This window comes from Perognathus longimembris, chromosome 28 (assembly GCF_023159225.1).
Source record: "Perognathus longimembris pacificus isolate PPM17 chromosome 28, ASM2315922v1, whole genome shotgun sequence".
Lineage (NCBI taxonomy): Eukaryota > Metazoa > Chordata > Mammalia > Rodentia > Heteromyidae > Perognathus > Perognathus longimembris.
The window spans coordinates 94,025,421-94,053,371 of NC_063188.1; the positions used below are offsets into that span (position 1 = coordinate 94,025,421).

The window sequence follows — 27,951 nt, forward strand, 5'->3', positions numbered from 1 at the left end:
TACTACTTTTCTCCCCAGCACCGACAGCGATTCTTTATGGTTCACCCATCATCCTGAGGTTAATTGTGAAGAGCAGTTTTCCATTTGAGGCGTAGTCTTGCCTCTAAAACACAACATTCCAGGGGCCAGGCTCTGCTTTCCACTCCCACACCCTCCTCTGACCTACCACCCAATTTAACTTAAAAACCACCTCACTGAGAGGTCTGAAGTTTTCTGAGGGCCCAAACTACCTTGTTAGAACCCACTTATAGTTGACTGTTTTCTTCGTTCATCTTGACCCTCTCTCACTCCCATCCTAATATTCCTTTTCACATGTCTTATGTCCTAGGAGATATTTTGCCATTTTATATAAAAGTTGTACCGGACTTATAAATTCTATGGAGAGTGTTTCAATCCTCAGTTTTCTTCTCATGCCCATTTCTACTATGTAGCTTTCCAATGAGAAGATGTAGAGTTAGAGAAAAAAAGACAGTTAACAAGAAGTTCAATTTATTACAATTTATTTTGATGCTTTGAAATAGTGGAAACACATTGTTGCATGTACTTTGTATGGTGAACAACAGAATGAATTAGCCTGGTAAGAATTTATCATATTTGGCTACTTTTTCTCTATTTCCCAGTTTACTTAACTGCATATTTTTCACATTTCTGAGGAAATATCTACTCCAATCCCATGTTTCCTTGTTACAGATCACTAAATGTGATATAGCTCTTTCAATTGTTGTTTTTGATAGTAAAACATGTTAATCCTGAGTATCAAGTACGTAGCCAATATTATTAATGCACTTAGATACCAAAGCTAATTGGAAGTTTTTGATGTTAAAAAACGTTCCACAAAAGAAAAATCTACAAGTTATTCAAGTAGAACAGGAGTAAAGATTGAATATGTCTTGTGTTTCCTTAATGCACCACCTCTTCAAACACAGGGGACGTGTCTCTGACTTTATTGTTGTTGGGCGAAGTTGTTGGAGCGTGCAAGGGCTAAGAAACTAGTAAGAAGTATAACTGCCAATCTTGTTTGGGATCGTTCTTCTTCATCTTTCAAAGCATCTTCATACCAGGATGAAAAGGCACTAGGAGTGGTATTGTGTGTCATAGCCAGAAATTCAAGCACTCTCATCTTGCTTGTTTCAATATGAGCTCGAGGACCCCAGAGGAATTGATAGCGTGGGGGATCACTGTCAGGTACTTGCTGGTATTCTAAATATCTTTCTTGCACCAGATCTTCGGTGATGACCTTCTTGACATTTCCATAGGCAAAGTGATTTGCTTCATCATGAATCCCCATCGCATTAAGCACTTTCCAGACATCCTCTTCTTGGGCACAATTTCCTTTCATGAATATGACACATAGGATGGTCATCAAGAGGCCATTTCTCGGCATAATCTCACCACTCAGCCTCGCATCACAGATAGGATGTAATTTGCTGACAAGAATATAGTAGTGCCTGATTGGGTCAGTTTCCTTCACATCAATCCCAAAAGCCAGCACCATCAGTTCTGAGGCTTTCTTGAGAATCTCATTGAAATGTGCCTTATCCTTTTTGATGACAAACCTGATCATATCTAACTTTGTTATAAGCTCTCCCATGTTATATTTGCGTATGATGAACTGCACCAGCAAGATAGCTTTCTGATCTATAATGGATACACTTGGACTCACAGTGTTGGGAAGTGCCTGGGAAGTGCTTGGCATTTCCTCAGCTAGGCTAATGACACTTTCATCAAACTTATGGCATAAAATACATGCAGGAGTATTGGTGGTAGAATTGGCCTTCTCGGGCTGCTGGGATTTGTTAGATGCCTCAGCAGCAGCAGGTGCAGGAGCAGGAGGAGGAGGAGGAGGTAGAGGAGGAGGAAGAGGAGAAGGAGGAGGAGGAGGAGGAGTATCAGGAGGAAGAGGACAGCAGCAGCAGCAGCAGCAGCAGCAGCAGCAGCAGCAGCAGCAGCAGCTTCAGCTCCAGTAAGAGAGGAAGAAGAAGGGATCTCTTCCTCTTCAGCTGCAGTAGTGGTCTGTGGACCTCGAGACTCACTTCTAGCCTTGTTGCGTTTCTCACGAGCACGCAGCTTACTTTTTTGACCACGAGGCATGATAATTCTGGTATGTAATGGTGCACACCTAGAGGAGGGAGAATGATATGGTGTTTGTATCTTCACCTAAGAGAGACCACCTTGTTTTGTTGTTATTTTGTTTTGTTTGTGTGCCATTCCTGGGTATTGAACTCAGGGCCTGGACACTGTCCTTGAGCTTTGGTACTCAAGGCTAGCACTCTACAACTTGAACCACAGCTCCACTTCTAGTTGGTGTGTATGTGTGATGATGTTGTTGTTGTTGTTGTTGTTGTTGTTGTTGTTGTTGTTGTGTGTGTGTGTGTGGTTAATGGAAGAGTCTCACAGACTTTCCCTGCCCAGCTGGCTTCAAACCATGATCCTCAGATCCCAGCCTTCTGGGTAGCTAGGAGTACAGCTGTACTCGGCCAATCTTGCTTTAAAAAAATCGTTATTATAAAGGTGATGTACAGAGGGGTTACGGTTATATAAGTCAGGTAATGAGTACATTTCTTTTTGGACAATGTCACCCCTTTCCTCGCACCTTTCCTTACACTCTCCCAAGTTTTACCCTCCCATCCTTACCTTCAAGTTGTCTAGTTCATTTTCAACCCACCTTGATCTTTAACTGAGGCTGCCTCCTCAGGTTTCTCCCAGATCACTGCTCTGACGGAGTTCCTGTTGGAATCACTGGAGAAAGAGTGAGAATGAGTGTATCTTAGGCTGCAGCCCGACAGCTCTGTGTAGGACTAAAAGCAAGGGTTGGGCTCTGGGAGGTAGGAGGAGGTCCTCTGAGTTCACATACACAATCAACATGTCCATTGGCCCCTACCCTCTGTATCTGAAGTTATATGGATGACCGCTGAGAAGGAAATGAGGGAGGGCCCCAACCAGGCACCCCTTTCCCAGATAGGACAACAGAAGTTACACGATTTTCAGTACTCACTCCCAAATGTATCCATATGATTGAGGTCTCCCCTCCCCAGCCGCCCTACCAGAGCTTTCCTAAACCTGATAACAGAAACTAAATGATTAGTTTTCAGTTTTTGTTCCCCGATGTGTTCATTTGACCAAGGCCTCCCCTTCCTGAAACCCTTCTCCCTGACAGCTCTGCCCGGAGGCCCTCCCAGGGGGACCACGGAGGCAGTGGTCTGTGTCCACCTTCCGTTCTAGTGTAGCGAGTCCCCACCTTCCTCACTCAGAATCCTCTTTTATTTTGTCTACGTCCTGAGACTTTTTCCTCTGCCGATCTGACTCCACACGCCTCAGCCAGATCTGCTTTCAGTCCTTGGCAGTCCGCCGCAGAACTGAGAGGATGTTCGGCCAAACGGCCATTTCGCGAACCTCTTGACGCTCGAGCCAGGGGCTGTTTGAATGAGCAGAGTTCTTTTCACGAGAGGCACTGTTTACGTGGGGTTCTATTCACGTGGGGCTCTGTTCCCGTGAGGTAGAGGCAAGCCCAGCCCTACCCTTCTGAGTCATCAGCCTGGCACTCTGCGTCACTTCTCTTCTCTGAAGACCTGAGCCTTCTTTCCCTAGACCCAGGCTCTAATCTCCTAGGTCCTCTATCTAGGACCTCCCAGGGGCGGGGCTCTGTGTTCTACCCTATGATTGGAGGCAAGGGTGAAGGTGGGGGTGATGTTCCCAGCAGTTTTCAAGGCTAGGTTTGAGGGCAGAATAGAATGTTCTCATCTTGGCCACTAAAATTCCGTGAAAGCTCTCAGTTTCCCCTACTGCAAACCTTGTAGAGAATGGCTTCACAGTCTAGATGTAGACCTGAAAACTGCAGCACTAAGCAGCCTCCTAGATTTGGTGGTTGGTTCTAAGAAGATAAAAGGGCTGGGAATGTAGCCTAGTGGTAAAAGTGCTCGCCTCGTATACATGAAGGCCTGGGTTCGATTCCTCAGTACCACATATATAGAAAAAGCCCGAAGTGACGCTGTGGCTCAAGTGGCAGAATGCTAAACTTGAAGAAAAGAAGCCAGGAACAGTGCTCAGGCCCTTAGTCCAAGTCCCCAGACCTGGCAAAAAAAAAAGACAAAGCACACTGGAAATTAGGGTCTGCTCACCAGCCAAACTTAGATTTGGGGAACCTTCTATTTGACAACTACTTTCTAAAACCTTGGGTAAAGAATTTTATGGGACATATCTTTTGAGGTTACCCACATTAGTCTAGTCCATGCTGTTACTTTATCATCTGCATCCCTAATGAGTATGTGTGCTTGTATATTTTTCTTGAAACACAACCTTTATATGTGATTCCCTCATTATAGCTCATATATTTGATTAGAGGGTTCTGATGGTCACTAGCACACTTTCTAGACATATCATCTCTGCTCAATTACAAATTTTGTGCTGTCCTAATATTTCTCCTATGGTATTGGGAAATGGAGTCTGAGGTTTCATCTCAGATTCTCTAGTAAAGCAGTAGAAATTCATTGTCTGAAAGCAAACTAGAAAAAAAGCAAAAAAGCCTGGCGCTGGTAGCTCACCCCTGTAATCCTAGCTACTCAGGAGTCTGAGATCTAGGGATCACAGTTCAAAGTCAGCCTGGACAGGAAAGTCCATGAGACTCTTGTCTCCAGTTAACCACCAGAAAACCAGAAGAGGCTCTGTGGCTCAAATGGTAGAGCGCTAGCCCTGAGCACTCAGAGACAGTGGTAGAGCCCTAGCCCTGAGCGCTCAGAGACAATGCCCAGATGGAGAGTTCAAGCCCCATGACCAAAAAAAAGCAGCTAGGCCTAAACTGGACCTAGAGGAAGGGCTCTGCACTTCGGCAAAGGACAGGGAGGGACTGGACACAGGTGCTGGCACTAGGCAGAGTCTCCTCTCAAAGGGCCTCATGGCTGGGACAGGGGGCCCCAGGCAAATGAGCCCCACGGACAGCTTAAGACTCAACTGACTTTTCCAACTTTAGGCCTGACTAAACTACTTTGGCTACAGGGTACTTCTCATCATCTGAAGATCACCCTGGAGTTGTGAGAATAAGAGACAGCAGGAGGGCCTCAACTTGGGAGGAGTAAAATAGTAGAGTCTAGGCCTTACTCTTACCAGCTGTGTGCACTTGAAAATGTTTTAGTTCTTTATCTGCCAAGTGAATCTCATTAGTACCATCTTGTAGGATTGTGGGAACATATATAATAGATGTAAAGTACCTGCCAACGTGACTTGCCAATATTGGGTTTTTAATGAATGGAAGCTGTTAGTATGATTATATTCCTGCTAGAAGAGAACTACTTTTATCTCTGGGAACTTCTCTTGGTTTTATTCTGGTCAGAAAATATACATTTCTCTAGGACAAAGAAAATAAGTCAGCTAAAATGCTGATAAGCAAATAACATTAAAATTTCCTAAGTAAAGATTATATTATTTAATATACATGCAGAGACCTCACTGGGGTTCAGCTCACTGCTTGTAAGCTTTACCTTAGGGGCCAGCAATTTCCTTCCCCGATGTTTCACTCAACAAAACACTTCGATTTTCATTTCACTACCACAAATTCTAGGCCCACTATGGAATTTTTGCCTAATTAATGGAAGAGGCTCTGGCTTCCCAAGCTTAAAGCAAAGAATACTTTCCCAGTGGTTTCTTGGCATTTCTCAAGAATTACTTTTATTTTCGAACTCTGCGGAGAATGTGCACAAAACACCAGTTTCTGCACTGTGTTCAATTGCACTAGGAAAGAAGAGCAGGGCTTCTATCATTCTTACCCTAGGCAGAGATTCTCTCTGCTCTGAGAATTTCTCATTCTAGGGTTAATCTTGAAACTGCAGGGCTCACCAGCTGAGAGTTTGGTATCTGCTCATGATTATTAGTCTCACCTAAAATGGGACTAGCTTAAAATGATCTCCCAACAGGTGACTTGCAATGTTCTCAAACCACAAAGTATTTTGACTCAGAGAATTTCCACTTGACCTGCTCCCATCTACAGTCCCCCCTTATACCATCCGGAGTCCCTTTTCAGTTAGTCAGTTGCTGTCTATCACACCATCTTCCTTGTGGAACATCTTCTTTTACTTTCTCAAACTCTACAGGCAGAAGATAGGTCTCCATTCTCTTAGCAGCATCTTCATTGCTAACACAGAAGCTTCCAAAGAGCAGAGGCTCAAATAATGAGAATAAATGCAACCGTGGGCAAGTAATATACTCAATATTTTATTTTCATTTTCAAATCATTTAGAAAACCAAGTATATACCTTTGAATTTCACAAAAGAAACGCCAACGCGAATATAGGCAACCCAACAAATAACTATGTTTAGATGTTTCGCTTTATTTTTAATACCCCAATTACATGCAGGGGGTTCTGTTACACATTTTGAAGTAACTATCCATGCTCAAACTATGTTTCCTGGCTCTTTGAGCACAAAGATATTTTTGTAGAATTTGTTATGATGTATTACAGATTAACAAAGTTCTTATATTGAAGTCTGAACATGTGATCTTTGCTGTAAATGACCATGGATTTCAAATTTAAGATTTTTAACCAACAGAAGGATGTTTGAATGATAATATGTGTAACAGGAACACAATATGTTAACATACTATTGCCATCAGCCTCTACTTCTATGGTGGAAAAGACTCCCTTACAACAAAGTGATGAATCTGCCTCCAATCTTACTGCTGGTAGGAGGAAGTGCTAGGTCCTGCTGGAGCCTTGGCTTTGGCAGGATTGCCATGCTTCACTGACACTTTGGCTCGGGCTCGCTCCTCCTCATCTCTAAGGGCCTCCTCATAGTGTCCAGGGAAATCGCTAGGGACCGTATCATTGACCTTAGCTAAAAATTCGAGGACTTGCATTTTGGTGGTTTCAGCATGAGCTCGAGGTCCCCACAGAAACTGGTAACTTGGAGGGTCACTCCCTGGTATCAGTTGGTATTCTAGATATTTTTCCTTTACCATATCCTGAGTTATAAGTTTTCTGGGCTCCCCAAAGATAATGTGCTTCCTCCCATCATAAACCCCCAAAATACTCAAAAAGTCCCACACCTCCTCCTCCTTAGCACAGTTGCCATGCAAGAAGATAACACCTAGCAGAGGCATGAGAAGCCCGTTCTTGGGGAAGTCTAAGCCACTGGGCATCTCACTACTGCTAAGCTCAGCCTTGTTCACTAAAGTATAGCAAGGACTATTAGGTTTGATTTCCTTTAACTCAAGTCCGAATACCAGATCTATCCGCTCTGATGCTTTCTGCAGTATTTCAGGAAAATAGTCTTTGAATTTTCTGTTGATAATTTTCACCATTTCTCCTCTCACAATGGGCTGTTGAGTTTTGTACTTGTACAGCAGGTACTGCATCAGCATCCCGGCCTTTCTCAGAATGAAGTCTTTCCAGGGGCGCTCATTAGATGGTGAGGCCTTAGCTGGACCAGCGGCTTCCGCCCTTCGGGGATTGGCACTTTTGCAAGACTTCTTTAGAGAATCACCAGCTGCAGCTTTTGAGGTGGTGGCAGGTGGAGCCTTGCTAGTGATGACAGGTGGTATCTTGGAGGTCTTAGCGAGCGGCATCTGGGAGGTGGAAGCAAGTGGCATCTTGGAAGTGGCGGCGACTGGCATCCGGGAGGTGGACACGGGTGGCGCCTTGGAGGTGGAGTTGGCTGGCACCTTGGTGGTGGAGGCTACTGGTGCCTTGGAAGTGGTGGTACGTGGAGCCTTGGAGGTGGTAGGGAGAGCTCCACCTTTCTTCTTAGGAGAATCTTCAGCCGAGGTGCTCGGAGGAATGGCATCTGTAGAAGCACCTCTAGAGCACGACTTGGACTCTTTTTTGTCGGCTCTGGGGGCTTGAGGATGGTTGGGAGTTGGGTGACTGCCTTGGGTCTCGCGGTGGCGTTTCTCTCGAGCCCGCAGCTTGCTACCTAGGCCTCGAGGCATGATGACTGTAGTAAACCGCAGGCAGGAATGTCGGCCAGGGAGCAAGTATTGGGGCCTGGGGGAGTGAAAATGAGATCCTGTCAGTACTTTCACAAGGGAGACACCACTTTGGCTTTTAGGGAGCCGCCTATGTGGGTTTCTGGGTGAGGACTACTCTAGGAATTCACTGTGCTCTTGTTTTGGGCCAGCCTATCCCTTAAAAAAAACAACAAACCAGTAGAGGCTTGGGTCTGGTGGCTCAAGCCTCTAATCTAAAGTTGAGATCTGAGGATCGTGGTTTGAAGCTAGCCCAGATAGGAAAGACTCTGGCCAACAATTAACTGAAAAAAAAAGGGGGGGGGGAGGGGAAGCAGGGAGTGGCGCTGTGGCTCGGGTGGAAAAGCGCTAGCCTGGAGCAAAAAGGCTCTGGGACAGCACCTAGTCCCCGAGTTCAAGCAACAGCCCCCCCCCCCCCGCCCCCAGCTCCTCCTCCCGCCCCCCCCCCCCCCCCCCCCCGCCATTGCTCCTTTCCTGAGCTCAAGCGGACAATTCCAAGTTCCTTAATACTTAACTTTTTTTTTTAAATGGCTACAACCTCTCCCGCAGTGGGGTTCCAACGGGGGCACCTTTCCTCATCAGGCAGAAGCCCTGGGCTGGCAGATAAAATGGAGGTTCAGCCGGTCACAACTCGGCCGGCCAGTGCCCGGGGCAGGCCCTGGGGGAGGGTTTTTATGAGGTACAGGGCATTATTACGCAGCAGCACAGAGGGAACTTTGAGTTCACAGTCAGGGACCTTTACCTCGCCTCCACCTGGATGAAGCATGAAATGTGTGACAAGGCCGCGCCTGATGCCTTGCTTCTAAGATCGAATATGCACAGGCCCAGGCGCCCAATGTCTTCCCTGGCACGGCAGTGGAAGCCCGCGAGAACCGTATCCGGGAGGGGGAGGGAGGGCACTCAGCCCCCAGGGGACGTTCTGAAAGGAGCCCACTGCTTCAACATCCATAGGCTCTAGGTCTTCACCTCAATATTTAGCAGCAGCTCCGATTCCTCACGCGAATGGCCTAAGTCATTTAGCCCCGCAACAACAACACACTTTCCTCAGTCTCCTTAGGGGAACCATCGGGCTCTAACCCCCAAGAGCGGCCTTCCCCACCGAGCCTCTGCAGCCCACAAGTGGCTGGGCTTGTCTCCCTATTTTGGAATGTATCATCTTAGTAGAAAGTAGGGTCTTCCCCTTGACTTTGGTTTTTCTAAGATTCTCTCTCTCTCTTTTTTTTACAGAACTAGTTCCCTGACCGTTCAATGTCATAACTGTTTTATGAGATCTTCTGGTTAAAAATAGACACTCTGGTGCCTTGCAGTCAGGTGTGGTTTCTGTGAGGCGCTCTGATAGGGAAGGTCTCCTCGGGACAGTTTTCATAGTGATTCTTGTTAGATTCTAGGTCTTCTCCCTCAGCAAAATCTGAGGCTGTCTCCACTCAGCCCTGACTTCCCTGAGATTTTCCAGGCCGAAATCAGTCTGACATGGATGACAGATAGCAGATCTCCTTTGTGGGGCCTCTCTAGAAAGAGTGTTACTGTTAATTCACATCTGTATGCCTCAGAAGTCTCAGAAGTCTTTTCCTTATTTATTTGGACCTGCTTCTCTCTCACTTTGAAAGTCCTGCCTCTATAAAAATTTTGAATTGTCAGAGGGATTGTCACATGACCACAGTCCTTTTGAGATCTACAAATATAGTTAGCAAGGAAATGGCACCTTAGGATCCCACAGTTCTGGCCCAGTCCCCAGTGGTGGTCTTAATATTACATGGTACTTCTCCCTTCTCACTGAATAATTGTAATGGACCTCACTAAGGCCCTGGATAACCACTAAAGTTTTACAGAAGTGGTTTCCTTAGTCCATTTTCATGAGAGTCCTCATCTTGACGCTTGTCTTTTGATCAGTCCTCAGGGTAAATTCCATGTCTGTGCAAAAATCTGGTGACTTTCCTGCCTACAAACCCAGCAGAGAAGAGGTCTCTTTGTCCTAGGAGTGATGTGACAGAAACTACAACAGCAGACAAGTAATTCAATGACTATATTGATAAATTTATATTTGTTCCCAGTTAATTTATAAGTTATAGAGTAAAGTAAAACTTTATAATCTTATAATTTATAAGATGGATTTAAGAGCAAGCAACTGTTTAGAAATATAATAGCCTTAGTTAATGCTTAGGAAAGCTAATGAAAATTGAAGATTTCTGTTGTAGAAGCTTTATTTGCTTTCTATTTCATTTTAACTTATATACATTTTCTAGCCACGTGGTTTTTCTGTGTCTCTTTTACCAAAATTGTATTTGAAGGTACTTTATAAAGGTACTATAATAATAATTTGTGAGAGACAAGAAAGTGTAATTGCAATAGAGAGAAGTTTATGTTAGCATGTTAAAATATTTGAATGTCTTTATTGTTCTTGTTCAATCCTCTGCCAGTTGTGTGTGTGTGTGTGTGTGTGTGTGTGTGTGTGTGTGAGAGAGAGAGAGAGAGAGAGAGAGAGAGAATGTGAAGGGGCTTGAGATCAGCGCCTGGTCTCTGTCTGTGAGCTTTTATGCTCAAGGCTAGCACTCTACCACTTGAGCCATAGCTCTACTTCTGGCTTTTTGGTGGTTAAGTGGAGATAAGAGTCTCATGGACTTCCTTTCCCATTCTGGCTTCAAACCATGACCTCAGATCTCGACTTCCTTAGTAGCTAGAATTATAGGCAATAACCAGTAGCATATTGGTTTCATTTTAATTTTGCTGCTTGCTGATATTCAGCATTAAGATATTTTCGTTTTATCAGCCCAGATTTTACTTCATATTTTTCTATGTACTTGTGACTTAAATAAAATTCACGTTTTGTGTCCCAGCTTGAAAAACAAGCAGGGATTTCAGGGTAGATGTTGCTTTGCTTTGTGAGTGCAAGCCCCCACCCCCAAACTATTTCTTTTTTGCCAATGAAATAGTAAAAGATTTACTTTCTACAGAAAAATATAGCATGAATCTGTTTGATTTTGCATATATACCCGACCACATTAGCACTATCTCTGATTTTTCTTTTTTCAGTACAGGGCTTTGAACTCAGAACTTGCTTGCTAAGCTGGCATTCTACTCCTTGAGCCATGCCTCCAGCCCTGTGCTTTAGCTAGTTTTTTGTTTTTTTTTTTTTTTTGTTTTTGTTTTGGCCAGTCCTGGGGCTTGGACTCAGGGCCTGAGCACTGTCCCTGGTTTCTTTTTGCTCAAGGCTAGCACTCTGCCACTTGAGCCACAGCGCCACTTCTGGCCATTTTCTGTATATGTGGTGCTGGGGAATCAAACCCAGGGCCTCATGTATATGAGGCAGGCACTCTTGCCACTAGGCCATATCCCCAGCCCCTAGCTAGTTTTTTTTTGAGATAGGGCCTCCTGAACTTTTCTTCTTGGTGTGACATTGAACTGTGAGCCCTTTGCTCTTTGCCTTCTGAGTATATAGGATGAAAGATCCTCCAGCACAGGGCTTTGAGTATCATTAGCTCTTTGTATTCTTTATTCACATATGTAAAGTGTTTTGATATTCCTGTTACTTAGGTTGTGCCTTGCAATACAACACTTTGGGCACAGTGTTTGTCATTTTATCATTGTGAATACATTTTGAATCGTAGAAGAAGCAAAAACAAACTGGGTGTGCATGGCTAGCCACATTCGGGGATCAATGGAAAGTGTGTGTTGTAGAGGAATTTGGAGCAAGAGTCTAATCCTAGCCCTGTCACTTGCTAGCTGTGTTGTTGGGGCGCACTACCAAATCATATGAATCTCAGACTATCTCTACAAAATCAATTCATAAGATCTGTTATATGGATTGGTAGAATGTGCTTGTTGTGTGCAAAACATCTAGCTCATTTCCTGGAGGGGAATTGAGACTTTAAGTAATACCTATTATTATTACCATTATTACAACTGAGAGGTTATCATCCTCCTTCCTGATCTTTTTTTTCTTTTAGCCAGTCCTGGGACTTGGGACTCTGGGCCTGAGCACTGTCCCTGAGCTTCTTTTGCTCAAAGCTAGCACTCTACCACTTGAGCCACAGCGCCACTTCTGGCCTTTTCTCTTTATGTGATGCTGAGGAATCAAACTCAGGGCTTCATGCATGCTAGGCAAGCACTCTACTGTTAAGGCACATTCCCAGCTCCTTCCTAGATCTGTAGGAGGAAGTGTGGTCTGGAGAGCAGATTGGTACAGGTATCTGGTTTAAGGATAAGTCCAGGTGAGCATCGGTAGCAAGAAGATATCAGTTTAGCATTTATTTATTCATTTAGTTATGGGGCTTGAACTCAGGGCCTGGACAACACTATCTCTGAACTTTTTTACTTAAGGATAGCCCTCTACCACTGAGCCACAGCTCTACTTCCTCAGTTTAGCTTTTAAGAAGTCACCTCTGCACCTAAGCCATGAGAGCATTGATCTATGAACCTACTGGGGGTGTGTGTATGTGTTTATTAAGGCTTAAACTCAGGGCCTTGAGCTGTCTTTTAGCTTACTCACTCAAGGTTAGTGCTCTATTACTTGTGCCACAGCTCCACTTTTGGCTTTATTTGGTGGCTAATTGAAATTAAGAATCCTGTGACTGGAGACTGGTGGCTCAAGCCTGCAATCCTAGCTACTCAAGGAGGCTGAGATCTGAGAGTCACGGTTCAAAGCCAGCCCAGGCAGGAAAGTCCACAAGACTTTGAGCTCCACTAAAACTATCAAAACAACAAAAAAAACTTGGAAGTGAAGCTGTGGCTCAAGTGGTACAGTGCTAGCCTTGAGCAAAGAAAGCTAAGGGACAGAGCCTGGGTCCTGAGTTCAAGCCCTAGGGCCCGGTTCCCCCCTCCCACACACAAAAGAATCCTAGGGACTTTCTTGCCCAGGCAGGCTTTAAACTATGACCATTAGATCTTAGCCTTCTGAGTGAGTAGCTAGGATTATAGGTGTGAACCTCCAGCACCTGGCTAGGATCTTTTTCTTATTCAACTTATCTCCTGGGAATCCGGTGGAAGAAAGTTGTACTATGTCTTAGCCTGTGACCTGCCATCTCTATTTATTGCTGACTGAGTTGCCAAAAGGATTATTAGTGTGTTGGGGGGTATGCAGTGGAGGAATTTTTTTTATTACCTTCAGAATTGTCATTAACATTTCCTCCCATTGCTATTCTGAAGTTGAAACTTTAAAGCTCCTTGGGACCCAAGAGGTGGAAAATTTAGAAGTGATTCACCTAACCAACCCTGCCTAGGAACATGTAGTGCTAATAGTTCAGCAGAGTCCTGTCTGACCTGGGATCCTCAGGTCATTGGTCTTCATGTGGACACTATGCAGAGTCATGGTCTCTTCCTTCTGTAAAGTGATGACAGGACTTTCAGGCTAGGGATCTTACCTTCTCTAGACCTGATGACAGATGTGATTAGTATTCATGAAAGAAATAATTGATAAGTTGGACTTGACTTTAAAATTTTGCTTTGATAAAGACGTTATCAAGTCAATGAAAAGAGAATCCACAGATTGGGAGATTGTTTTCAAAAAACACATGTGAAAAGGGGCTGTGATTCAAAGTATACAAAAAAGTCTTAACTTGAAGAAGAAATAACAATTAGTAAGGGGCTGGGGATATAGCCTAGTGGCAAGAGTGCCTGCCTCGGATACACGAGGCCCTAGGTTCGATTCCCCAGCACCACATACACAGAAAACGGCCAGAAGCGGCGCTGTGGCTCAAGTGGCAGAGTGCTAGCCTTGAGCAAAAAGAAGCCAGGGACAGTGCTCAGGCCCTGAGTCCAAGGCCCAGGACTGGCCAAAAAAAATAATAATAATAACAATTAGTAAGAAATTAACAATTAACACTAAGAAATAGTATGAAATTAACAATTCTATTTTCAAAAATAGACAATAGACCCAAGTATGTTGAATCATTCTATGATCGTAGCTACTTGGGAAGCTGAGAATGGAAGAGCAAAGCTCAACGTCAGCATCAGCAAATGTTTTCGAGGCCCCTTCTCAATCCGTAGCTGGGTATGGCGGCATGTTATCTGTCATTTTAGCTACGTGAGAGGCTGAGATTGAGAGAATTATGGCTCAAGACCAGATCTAGTGGGGTGTACCTCTCATCACTGCTTTGCTGGGAAGGTAAATAGGAGAATTACAATCTAGAAGTGAGCTAGACAAAAGTGAAATGATTTCTCAAACTAACTAGATCTTTAAAAACAAAATAAGTGACTGGAATACAAAACAGATCTTGTTCAGGAGGCTAGAGAAGATATTAGCAGGAAGGGGTAAGGAGAGTAGGAAGGATGAAGGAAGGTGAATGAATAGTTGTGGTACTTTGACAATGTGTAAAAAGGGAATGATGAATCTCATTGAGATTGGTTTGAGAAGGGGGAAGGAGGATGAGGAAGAGTGATGGAGTGACTAAGTCTGATCATTGTACAATGTATGGATATATAGGTAGGTAAAATGAACTCTTCTTGTACAATGAGCAAATATTAATAAAATATGGAAAAGTAAAATAAAGCTGGGCGCTAGTGGCTCATGCCTTTAATCCTAGCTACTCAGGTGGCTGAGATCTGAGGATGTCAATTTATTTTTAATTTTTTTATTTTTTACCAGTCCTGGGGCATGAGCTCAGGGCCTGAGCACTGTCCCTGGCTTCTTTTTGTTCAAGGCTAGCACTCTGCCACTTGAGCCACAGCGCCACTTCTGGCCGTTTTCTATATATGTGGTGCTGAGGAATCAAACCCAGAGCTTCATGTATATGAGACAAGCACTCTTGCCACTAGGCCATATTCCCAGCCCCTGAGGATGTCAATTTAAATCAAGCCTGGTCAAGTAAGTTCATCAAACTCTTTAATCTCTAATTAATCACCAAAATGCCAGAAGTGGAGTTGTGGCTCAAGTGATAGAGTGCTGCCCTTGAGCATAAAAGCCCAAAGAAAGCACGCAGGCCCTGAGTTCACATCCTAAGACTTGCACAAATAAAACAAAATCATTTCTCATGAAAAGAAAAAAAATTAGTGTGGAAAGGGGCCAGACGTATGACTTAGCCAACTGTAGAGCCTCCTACCTAGCAAATGTGAAGCCTTAAGTTCAAACCCCAGTCAGCACCTCCTTATGGACAAAAGATCTGAACAGACATCTCATTTGAAACTTGATATCAATCAATAGATTTGGTGACATTAAAATATAACACTACCGCATACCTATTAGATGGTCAAAATCTAAAACAATGACAACTAAGGCTGCCCGAAAGATAGGCTTTCTGAGGCTTCTGGAAAATGCTAGCATAGTTGTGCTTTGGGATCCTCCCCTCAAACAGGAAAGTAGGAGGTAGGAGGGAAAATACTGAGCACCTTTGAAACACAGGGTTTCACTTTGGGCCTGGCAGTGTTGCTCAAAGTATGTATCTTACATCTCACCCTGAGACATGGTGACTGTGGTCAGGGATAACCGGCAGGAATGTGGATCAGAGGGCAAGAGATGGAAGATCCTGAATATTGTGTAACGTGAACTCTGATTCATTGCCGGTGAGGATGTAAAAGGTTAAAGCCCCTTTGGACAGTAGTTTTGAAGCTTGATACTTATTTCATACTTTCACCATAAGATTTGTACTTCTTGATATTTATTCAAGAATTGTACTTTGTGATATTTACCCAAACCAGTTGAAAAATCACATCTACACGAAAAACCTGCACAGTAGCCAGACACCAGTGGTTCATGTCTGTAATCTTAGCTACTCAGGAGGCTGAGCTCTGAGGAACGTGGTTTGAAGCCAGCCTGGGCAGAAAAGTTCCACTGCTACTCTTATCTACAATGAAGCACTCAGAAACCAGAAGTGTCTCTGTGGCTCAAAGTGGTCGAGCACTAATCTTGAGTGAAAAAGCTCAGGGACAGTACCAAGGCGCTGAGTTCAAGCCCACAACTGACAAAACAAAATAAAGATTCCAAACCTGCATATCAGCATCGATATGAGCGCTATTCATAATTATCCAAACTGGGACAGAATCAAGATGTCCTTCAGTATGTGATGGGAGATATCTATCTATCTATCCATATATATATATAATAGTAAATCCAGAGAACAATGTTATTCACCACTGAAAGAAAAGAGCTACCAAATCATGAAAAGACATGGAAGAAATTTAGATGAATGTCACTAAGTGAAAGAAGCCAATTAGAAAAGGATACATATTGTTGCTTTGTTGCCTCTTGGCTACAGTTAAGTGCGAGAAGGCTACAGACTGAATATAGAGGAAGTGACAGATGAATAAGTGAGATAGGAGTTTTAGGGCAGTGGTTGATAAGTATATATTTGTTGAAAAAACTACCAGAACAGAGAACTATGGACTTTATGCTATAGTAATATGTAGTGTGGCTTCATTAATTGGAGCCAGTGTGCCACTCTGGCGTAGTATGTTGATCTAAGGAAAGCGGGGCGGGGGGGTGGGGACACAGAATGTGTACAGGAACACTATAATTTCTGCTTAGTTTTGCTGTGAACTTAAAATTTTTCCAAATGAATAACCTTATTTTTATTTATTTACTTATTTATTTTTTGCCAGTCCTGGGCCTTGGACTCAGGGCCTGAGCACTGTCCCTGGCTTCTTTTTGCTCAAGGCTAGCACTCTGCACTTGAGCCACAGCGCCACTTCCGGCCATTTTCTGTATATGTGGTGCTGGGGAATCGAACCTAGGGCTTCATGTATACGAGGCAAGCACTCTTGCCACTAGGCCATATTTCCAGCCCCAATAATCTTATTTTTTAAGTGATGATAAACTTTAAGCTTCATAATTTGCCTTCGGATTTGTAGGCTTGAGTACAATCAATATTGAGCATACTCAAACTAATTGGTTCCTATATGTATTTCAGGGTAGATGGTCCCCCACACATCTCACTTGGTTTTCTTGATTTGACTCATAGCAGTGTCTGAGATGAGAATCTGTCTTGACTTAAGGATTTTCCTTCATAAAAGGACTGCAACTCCGCAGGACAGGAGGGAAGAAGGTTGACTTTACCAAGCAACAAGTGGCATGGTCTGCAGAAGTGGCATTTAGGACAGGCAGATTAATGTCCTATCATGGTCTGTACTACTGAGCATCCTAACTCCACTCATTTCACTGATACTCCTGAGAAAGCTATGAGGGCTGCTTTCTGATACTTATGTGTGACTCTCATATCTGGCAAAGGATTCTACGGTGTCCTCCCTGAGAGAGGTTTGTGGGCTCCATGGCTCCAAAGTACCCATAACTTGGGTAATCTTCTCTCTATGGAGCTGGGTCAGTCAGCCTGAGATCAAGGTCTTTACCATCTTGAGACCTCCAAGGTGGAAATATGGTTCAGTCCCATCTGTTAAAGTTTGGGAACCCTGCGGACTGACAGCAGGTCAGGGATGTTAAGGCCCCATTGCTCCAGCTGTTTCCCTCCCTCATTCAGGGTCCTTCATTTGATATGCCAGAGACTGAGATGTTCCTCTACTGACTAAGATGCAGAAGTCTCTGAGAACCTTGGCAAATAACAGAGTAGATGCCCAGGTTGATAATTCTGCCTTGTGTATTGTCTCCTTATTTTTCCTATATAAGCATATGCGTGTTGACTCTTATTTCTTAATGTGGAAATGCCTCATTCCTAAAAAATCTCTTCATCACTTTCTCTGTGATAAACTTTACAGAGAATGGAGTCCCTATCTCCCAGGAGTTACCAACGGTGGGGACTTTGTAATTTTGTGTTTTTTATTTTATTTTTCCAGTACTTGGCCTACAAAAATATCACAGTCTCAGACTTGCTCATCTTGCTTCCTCCTCTGGTGCTCTGCCACTTGAGCCATACCTCCAGCCTGGCTTTTTACTGAATATTTTGGAGATGGAGTCTTGTGTATTTTTCTGCTCAGTATGGCTTTGAAATGTGATCCTCCAGATTTTCCTGAATAGGTCAAATTAGAGGTGTGAGCAACTGCAGCCTGACATAAGATGGAGGATTAGTAAACAAAAAAACCTCCTCAGGACAGATGAAAAAGGAAAAACAAAGCACACTGATCTATTCTTAAAAGTTAAAAACATACTTTTCTGCTGGGTGCTGATGACTCATACCTGTAATGCTAGCTACTCAGAAGGCTGAGATCCATAGGATCTCACGTCAAAGCTATCCCAGGAAAGAGAAGTCCACTAGACTTCATCTCCAATTTCTTAGCAAAAGTCAAGATGGGAACTATATAATTTGAAAGTAGGGATGGGAGGCAAAAATGGAGAACAACAGAAGAGAGGACATTGATCAAGAAGCATTGTACTCAAAATCTGAATTATGAAATTGCAACCTTTTTGTACAACTACTTGGTGATGATGATGATGATGATAATAATAATAATAATAAATAGGCTGGGTGCATGGATTAAGTGGCAGCACCAGCCATAAAGAAGCAAACCCAGAAAGTTCAAGGTCCTGCATTCAAACAATGGTACTGGAAAAACATTAACTTTTTAAAGGGAAAAAGCTGTCCTAAATATGTAGATATGAACACATAGTCATTTGCGGTTTCATTTGAGGTTATCTGCATTTGTAGATAATCATGTTGTCACAATATTTTCTTCTTTCTTCTCCATCTCTTTGGTATTATTATTGTTTACATATGAATTCTGATCTAGGGGATTGGGCAGAGGATCCCTCATTTTAATCACTTGAGATGCATTTGGGACTAGTGAGAATAAGAATGTATTAAGGAGCTAGGTGCTGGTGGTTTGTGCCTATAGTTCTAGCTATTCCAGAGGCTGTGATCTAGAGGATCAAGGTTCAAAGCTAGTCCAGACAGAAAATTCTGCAAGACTACATCTCCAAAATATTCAGCAAAAAGTCAGATTGGAGGTGTGACTCAAGTGGTAGAGGACCAGCATACGCAAAGGAATCTGAGCAAGCACAAGATTCTGAGTTCACACACTGGTGCCAGCAACACATAGACACATACATACATGCATGCAAACACATATAAAGGGACACAAATCCAGCTTCGGGTTGGGAGAAGTAGATTAACATGGCCTTTACATTGAGGCTATAGTATTGTCCCAGACCTGTCACTTGTAAGCTATGTGAAATTGTTCCTATTACCCAATTATGAACTTTAGGCTTTTCTTCTGTGAAGTGGATAGGATAAGCCTTGTCTCATAAGACCAACTAAATGTGTATTATGTATTAAATGCCTGGAATATTTACAAAAGTACCATCTCTTAAGCCCAACTCCAGTGGCTCGCAACTGTAATCATAGGTGCTCAGAAATCTGCAGGACTGCATTTCAAAGGCAGTCTGTACAGGAAAGTTCACAAATGTCCATCTCCAAAATAACCAGGAACAAGTAGGCCTAAGGGTGTGGCTCTCATGATAAAGTGTTAGCATAGCACACACAAAGCCCTGAGTTCAATCCTCAGTGATATATATATATATATATATACATATATATCATATCTATGTGTGTGTATGTTGATACACACACTAGCCCTTGTATGCTTGTTAGGGTTAATTTGTCTCTTGATGTTAAAAGTCCACCTCACTGGCAATGTGTTTAATTTAAAAAATGTAGATATTTTGCTATATTTAAGAGCAAAGAAAACTTATGAGATAAAATGCTATTTAGCACTTTATCCTTCCCTCTTATATGATAAATCAGTCAAAATCAGTTGTAAGGTAGATAACCTCAGTTGATGTAATACAAAGCTTCTAACATGTATTTCCAGGACCATAAACGCTCTTCCTCAGCTGTCTGTTCTATCCATACTAATTCTATTTTCGTCCATTTAACCACCACTTAGATTGTAGGCTATACCTAGAGTTTGCCAGATTCCACATGGGGTGAAATATTGAATACCTTCATTTTTGTGTGCCAGTATTGCAGCTTGAACTCCAGGCCTCATGCTCTCCCTCAGCTTTTTTCGCTCATGGCTGTACGTACCAGTTGTGCCACGCCTCCACCCTTGCCTTTTGCTGATTAACTAGAAATGGAGTCTCATCTGCCCCAGCTGGCTTTGAACTGAGAATCTCCAGGTGTCATCGTCCTGAGTAGCTAACATTACAGATCTGGAACATTAGCACACAGCCTAATTGAATGTCAATTTTCTAAAGCAAGCTCTATGTCTCCCCATCCAGGTCAAAGAGTGCTATCAAACTGTCTGGTAAGCATCCCACCTCCTTTCAGATTATCACCCTTATTTCCCAGATTCTCTCTGGCCACAATGTGTACTGAGTATTTCATATGTACAGATTTTGGGCTGTGCTAGGACACACATTCCATCCTTCCACCAGGTGGAGATCCTCTCTGGTTTTCTCACAATGTCTCATGTAAGTGTTAAGGACATTTTCCCATTCGAGCTTTACTATTTCAACTCAGATGTAACTTGTGAGCTTCCACATTCCACATGCCTCTTTTTAAACTACAAGGCCTCTCACAGTTTCCTAATGCCAAGCACTTCCTCAATCAGGTAAGTTACACAAAACCATCTTAAAATTGTGTCCTTCCATTCTTAATCCTTTTCATTTGTTCTTTCTGCCTTAAGAGTGGTGTACTACTGTTTTCCTTTTATGACATCTGCTTCTGGTCTTTTGTTATTGCACGATCAGTTGCTAGATCTTCTTTCTCTTGGTCAATTGGTCTGTATATTTTACTGCACATTTCCTTATATTTAAAAGAAATACTTATTTCAATTCTATGTTATAATGAATCACATCTTAAAATATGATGGGAGTTTCCGCAATTTAATTAATAGAACAATAAAACTCTTACCCTTAAGCGATAAGTGCAATATAATTCCCATACTGGAAAATACAAGAAACATTTGAAAAATATTAAAAATCTGTGTAAATATCCAAATTACCCTTATAGAACATAAACAAACTCTGTGTTATAAACTCTGTGTTTTCAGTCACACCCAGTCCTCTAGTACTTGAAACACTTTCCCCCTTTGATGAATAACTGAGGATGTGACATGAGTGTATTGCTCATTTTTTACAGGTGCCTCGAACTCTCTTTTGTTCCTCTCTCAAAGCCTCATCATAGCAGGACTTGAAGGTACTGGGGACTGTACGATTGATCCTGGCCCAAAACTCTAGTATTTTCATTTTGGTGGTTTCAGTGTGGGCTCTTGGGCCCCACAGGAACTCATAGTGAGGAGGATCACTGTTTGGCACCTTACGGTACTCTAGGTATTTAAGCTTCACAAAATCTTTGGTGATCAGCTTCCTAGGCTCCCCAAAAAGAAAGTGTTTCTTCCCATCATATATTTTCATCTTATTCAGGAATTCCCAGATCTTCTCCTCACTGACACAGTTGCCTTTTATGAATATCACACCCAGGATATTCATCAGGAGGCCTGTTTTGGGATAACCCTTGCCAGCATGGACTTTGCCATCATTAGGGAGATTCATTTTGTTGACAATGACATAGGAAGGGTTGGGGGTAGTAATTTCCTGTAAATCAATACCAAATACCACCTCCATGTTGAAAGCAGCTCTTCTCAGGATTTCCTGAAAGCATTTCTGATACTTTTTGTCAATAATCTTTAGCACCTCTTCTTTTATAATGGGCTTTTTCATTAGAAACTTATCCATCATAAACTCCACCAACATCTGAGCTATGTTAGTTAGATCATCTCTAGGAGACTTCTTGGTGAGTAGATTCTGAGGAGGAGATGGCTTTTCCTTAGTTTTGCCTCTGGTTTTTTTCTTTGATCTTGTGGGAGAATCATCTTCAGGCACAATGGAGGAAAAGGCTTTCTCAAGTGGTTCAGGAACAGTTTGTGCTGTACAGGCAGACCTTGAGCGAGTAGTCATCCTGCATTTCGGAAGGGGGGATGTTTGTGCTTTGCTTGTACTTGGCTCAGGACTCTCGAGTTCCTGGGTCTTACCTGAGACCTCGCAGGATTTCTCAGGACTTCTGCGACTACTTTTCTGAGCCCTAGGCATGATGGCTGCAGTCAGGGACAGCAAGAAAGTGTCAGCTGGAGAGTTGACAAGGCACAAAACTGGAGAGGAGAGAATGAGAGAGCATAAGCACTTCTAGCAGGTAGACACCTACTGGTTTTAAGGAATCTGCCTAAGGAGGCTACTCTAAGATCTCTGCTCTGAGAACCTGCTAGGCTCAGCCTGTCCCCTGAGAACCAGAACCCTTTGGAAATAGTTAAAATGTACATTAGAGGCTGCAGTCTACCATCCCATTGTGGTGTGCACTAGGAATGAGCATGATGATGGCAGATCTAATTCCTTTGTTCCTGGTTAGAATCACCTCCTAGTTCACAATCAGGACCATAATATTAACTTTTAGTAGTAACTGGGCCCCTTCCAATAGTGTATGACCCAGACACTACTAACCGCTACGATGCATGAATTCTTTTTTTCCCCTATATATGTGGTGCTGAGGAATCGAACCCAGGGCTTCATGTATGCAAGGTGAGCACTTTACCACTAGGACATATTCCCAGTCCACGATGCATGAATTCTGATGCCTCAAAAAAAAAAATCCCCATTTCCCTGGAGCCAGTTAAAATGAAAGGGCAGCTAAACACATTGTCCGTGTCAGGAAGCATTCAGTTCTAAGAGTTTTGTGAAGATCTACTCTGAAATAGGTAGGTTAAGGTCTTCAGTTCTCCTTCAGGGTCCTCACTGTTGCTCTGAGTCTCCTGGGAATTCCTCATGAGAGTTTTACTGAGATTACTAGGGGACATCACATAGGGGCAGGGCTTACTGGGAAGTTTTGGTTAACTTACTTCAAATTCCAGGCCCTCACCTAGAATCCAGAACAGTCTTGAGTATACACGATCAATCTGTAAGATGCTGCGTCACGTTGTGCCAAACCACGCCACGCCACACCACATATGTCACAGGAATTCACGATCAATCGGTCAGATGATGCGTCACGCCACAGTGCAGGGATTCGTGATTTATCAGATGATATGCCACGTAGCAAGAAGTTATGATCAGTCTGTCAGATGCTGTGTTGTGTCATGCCAGGCCACACTGTACTGCTAGGACATAAATCTCGGCCTTGGTCACAGAGGAAGTGAAGATGAAGCACATCCTGATATAGGCTATCTGGTATCTCTCAGGCTGACATCAGGGGCAACATCTTAAAGGAACCCCCCCCCCTCCTGTTCTTGAGTCAACTGCCATGGGCAAACTTTGATACCTAGCAGAGCTCTGAGCATAGGATTTCTCCTTGTACTGAAAAGTTTTGTAGTATCCAAACCAACGCTATGCCTAACCTAGGCCAATTTCATCAGAAGAGATCTAGAAGTTCCACAAGCAGCAAATTATGAGGCCTGACAGCATGACTCTGAGCTCTATTCTTATTGAGGACAAGTCCTCAGATCTACTTATGGAATCTATCTTCAACTTGTCTAAATTTTTTCCAAGATATCTCTTTATTATATCTTAGGACTCTGCTTTCTGGGATCTTTCAGAGAGAAATGAAGTACACCTCAGTCTAATGGCTCTATCTGATGCCTCAGAACCAGAAATGGGGTACTGAAGATCCTGGTAGTACTCCCTCTTCTTACCCAAGTCATCCACACTCACACAAAGTCCACACCTTCTTTAGTCCCTAAAGCAAAAGGGTACACATGCTACAAATCATCATTTTCTGGGGCCTAACTGGCCAGGCTTTTGTTCTTCTCTTTTTTGGGAAGTGGTTATCTGATTGGCATTGCTTTTCTTCACCTTAACTCCAGTTAGAGCCAAGAATCCTCATACTGAAGAACCAAGGTCACTATTAGATAAGGCCTTCCCCTCCCAGAGACTCTTTTGGAAGAAAGGAGGAGCTGTTCAGAGAGAGAGAGAGAGAGAGAGAGAGAGAGAGAGAGAGAGAGAGAGAGAGAGAGAGAGAGAGAGAGAGAGAGAGAGAGAGAGAGAGTGAGAGAGAGTGTCAGTCAGTGTGTGTCAGTCTTGGGGCTTGAACTCAGGGTCTGGCTGCTGTCCCTGAGCTTTTGTGATCCATGTTAAGTGTTCTACCACCTGAGCCACAACTCTTCTTCCAGCGTTTTGGTGGGAAATTAAAGATAAGAATTCCCTGTTTAGGTTGGCTTCAGACCATGATCCTCAGATCTCAGCTTCCTTAATAGCTAGATTATGGGCATGAGCTACTGGTGCCTGCCTTGCACTATTCGGTTCAAATAGTCCTCATTTGGAATCCTCTTTTATCCTCTCCTAAGATTACCTCCCTTAGGCCAGTGCTCTTACTTGGTACTAAGGAAGGATACCTAGTGTGTCTACTTCTTAGAGCATTCTAGGACTGAGATATGGTCATTTGTTATGGGATGGAGATCTCTAAATAATTTGTTAGGAGAATACTCACTTTTCTTACATTAAATATTTTAATTTCTTTCTTTCTTTTTGTCTGTCGTGGAGCTTGATCTCTGGGCCTGGACACTGTCCCTGAGTTCTTCAGCTCAAGACTAGTACTCTACCACCTTGAGCCACAGTTCCACTTCTGGCTTTCTGGTGGTTAATTGGAGTTAAGAGTCTCATGGACTTTCCTGCCTAGGCTAGCTTTGAACCATGATCCTCAGATCATGAGCCACTGGAACCTGGCTCCAGTGGAGAATGTCATATCTTGACAAAAACTGTCCCTTCTCAACCTCGCAGATACTTGTCCCAGGCCAGATGTGAGTTGGGGCTGCTGCCATGCAAGACATGCTGAGCTGTCAGAGAAAAATGACGCTGATGTATTTATTCTTTACTGCAATAACCAGTAATGAGTGTGAGTATCTTACAATTCTTCTCTATTAATTGGTTCACTTCCTTTATGGAAAGTTGTTGTTCAAGATGATTGTGTGATCTCCAAATTTGGATTATTTTTCATTGCACGCTTGCTTGGTCATATTACCTATGTATATTTGTTTGCTCATGTATTGGTAATATTCACTAATTGTAGCATTTTTTCATTGCTGTGGGTAAGAAACCTAATCCAAACTTACAGAATCCTTTTCACTTCTTTAGGTCATCCTAAGAGTAAGTGATGAGATGATAGCTTTAAAAAATATTGTTAGTGATATTGTAATATACGCCAAGAATTCCCTAAGAGACTAAATGCTTTGGGTAGTATTGCAAAGCGAAGGGAATTAAGGGACACAAGAGCAAAGGCAAAGAGGACTGGAAGTCACAATGTGAGCCGTGTAACAATTCAGACCTGGAGCCTAGTCCTAGCTGTCTGCTGATAATTATTTCTATGAACCTGAGCATATTATCCATTTGAAAAAAAAATACAACTAAACAAAATTCTTCTAAAGCAAGAAAAAATATATGCAATATATCTACATTAGAAGATGCTGTCCACCATAGTGATCTCTAAATTTGGATTATTTATCATTGCATACCTGTTCAGTCATACAGTCAATGTTTGTTAGTTTTTTTTGCTTATTTACTTATAACACTCACTTAGTGTACCATTTCAAATAGTTTTAGCTAATAATCCAATATTTGGGTACAGAATACATTTTCATTCTTTGGGTGGCCCTAAGAGTAAGTGAATGCAGGCTGGCTTTTTATTAATATTGTTAATGATATTGTATTGTGCACTGAAAATTCCCTAGGAGTCTGGATTCTTTGAAGAGTACTGAGGAAAAAAAGTGAATTAAGGGACACAAGATCTGCTCAAGGCAGTGAGGACTGGAAAGCACAGTGTAATTCAGACTGTGAGTCTAGTTTCAGTTATTTTATTAGTGTGTAGTAACTGTATAAAATAACAGGCCTAATGATGTTTTCTTTATCTCATACCGTGATTGGCTCCCTGGCTGATTCTGTAACTAGTCCATTGTGAATAATTCTACAATAAACATGGATGTATAAGTATCTCTATTGGTATGCCGACTGTGATTCCTTTAGATATTAAGGTTTCTTTTGATATCCAAGAGTGGTATAGCAGGATCATGTGGTAATTTTATTTTTAACTCTCTGAGGAAGCATCATACTTATTTTCATAGTGGATAGACTAATTTACATTTCCACCAACAGTGTATATGTATTCCTCTCCTCTTGCATCTTCTCCAGCATTTATTATTTTCTGTGTTCTTTTTTTGTTTTGGAGTCACTGGAGTTTAAACTCAGTTGGTACTCTATCACTGAGCCATACTTTCAGGTATATATGGTGTCGGTTATGAGATCCATTCTGACTTGATTGAGATAGAATTTCAGTGTAGTGGTTTTGTTTGGCAGTACTGTTGCCGGATACTTGGACAGAGAACGTGGATATCAAGGCTTTCCAAGAAGCAATGTTTATTTGTGTCAGCACAGACTCAGTGGACTTGTGTCCAAAGATCTGAGCTCTGACAACAAAGGAGACTTGTCTTATATACTCTTATGAGCAGATTATATAAGCAAAAAGCAAATTCTGTCCTATATATTGTTACATACTATTTTATTGGCTAGTTCTTTCTCAGTGCTATATGTCCCTTTCCAGGCACTAAGTTCTGCATGACAATTCCCAGGTTTGGTTTCCTTAAGTTTCAGTTTCTTCCCATATCACGCCCTCATGTCACCCCTGCCCCCTCACTCATTACTACATTATTCTCCCCTTTGATGCTTAGACCCACCAAGGGTCAATGAGCAGCATCCTGCTTGAGCAGTTTGTATTTCCACAGCATCATTACATGGGATGCTCTTTCTACAGTGGCCCCCATAATGGCTCTGATAGACTGCAATACCAAGGAAACTAAGCAGGATAATATTAAGCATGCTCACAAAACAAGGACCATTGCTCCTATTAGAGTCTTGAATCTGCCCACAGCAGAGAACCAGCCTCTAAACAAGTCATTTGGATTTTGGATTCCATCCTTTCCAAGTTTGGATGGGGATATGGACAATCTTTCTCGTCCTGTCTGTGATTACTTCTATAACCTTTCCTTCATCATCAATTTGCAAACGACAGTTATCAGATTTAATTTTCCTATACACCTTCATTGGAGGCAATTGGAGACTAGGAAGTTTTGGTATATTTGCATTGGTATGTTGTTTGGCCAGTGTACTAAGGGCACTTGCAGTTTCATAAATTATAATTTCAACTGCTCCCTAGAGGTGAATAAAGCAGTTGAAGACATAAATTGTGGTGTGATAGCCTCAGGACCCATCTTCTACATTAGCTGTAGAACAATAATATGGAATAATTCACATAGGAGGACACTTACTATCTTTCCTATTTGTAAGACACTCCATTTTTGTCTACTCAATTTTTCTTCATATATGAGAACTTCTAACTTTTTACATTGTCTGAGAGGGAGCAAGAAGGATGACTTGATTGTGCCAAGTATACCCAAGACCATAACCAGCTGCTGGGTAACAATCCTGCTACTCTATGTCTGTAGTTAAATTATTTCAGGCCGCATGGAGGTTGGGGGAGTCAGCTTGGGGGTAAGGCTGAGGTCCTGTGTGATTTGGAGATTTCCACTATTGGTTATTCTAGGTGATGTCATTGTGAAATTTTTAACCTTAGCAAATTAAATCCTCTATTGGAGTAGTGAACTGGCCTTTTGAGCAAGATTTAAAGTAGTTCAGATAATAAAGTTTTGTAGGAGCCAGACATTTTCCCAATGATTGGGGAAGGTGGTCTCACTAAAGGTTCCCCATGGGTCCAGCTCCTTAGCTTCTCATGGCCAGTGGTCTCCTAGGTTAGTTACTCCACAAACATAAGTGACCTAAAATGTCTGGGCTATGGGCCTGGCCAGCAAGAGGAACAGGTTTTCACCCTTGATAGAGATAGAAAGCCCACCTGCATTTCCTAATAAGAGGAGTGAAAGACTTGCTATGAGGAAAACTCATGGGTAACTGTGAAGAGTTTGAAGTGTAGCACGGTCATTGGATCTGTATCCTTTCTACCAATTTGAATGCCAGTTGGGTGTCTGCCCCCCTAATGGGGTTCAATGAGATTTAAAATGGTAAAATTTACAGGGTTACAGAGTGCAGAGTGCAAGAGTACAGTCAGGGGTTGCTGCCCCCTTACTGGAAAAAGGTGGTAGCCCCTTGTTGCCAAGTTGCCCATTTCATACAACCCCACTATAAGCAGTAGACT

General features: G+C 42.6%; 3 protein-coding genes across 3 annotated transcripts; all 3 read right to left on the minus strand.

Moving 5' to 3' along the window:
* Positions 1-943: 943 nt before the first annotated feature.
* LOC125343206 (melanoma-associated antigen B18-like) lies at positions 944-2,091 on the minus strand. Its single transcript, XM_048335471.1, has 2 exons — positions 1,930-2,091; positions 944-1,699 (listed from the first exon to the last, which is right to left on the minus strand). Exons 1-2 carry the CDS (start codon positions 2,089-2,091, stop codon positions 944-946), a joined length of 918 nt encoding a protein of 305 aa, XP_048191428.1.
* Positions 2,092-6,664: 4,573 nt separating this feature from the next.
* LOC125343207 (melanoma-associated antigen B2-like) lies at positions 6,665-7,918 on the minus strand. Its single transcript, XM_048335472.1, has one exon. It carries the CDS (start codon positions 7,916-7,918, stop codon positions 6,665-6,667), a length of 1,254 nt encoding a protein of 417 aa, XP_048191429.1.
* Positions 7,919-20,897: 12,979 nt separating this feature from the next.
* Mageb3 (MAGE family member B3) lies at positions 20,898-21,860 on the minus strand. Its single transcript, XM_048335473.1, has one exon. It carries the CDS (start codon positions 21,858-21,860, stop codon positions 20,898-20,900), a length of 963 nt encoding a protein of 320 aa, XP_048191430.1.
* Positions 21,861-27,951: the final 6,091 nt, after the last annotated feature.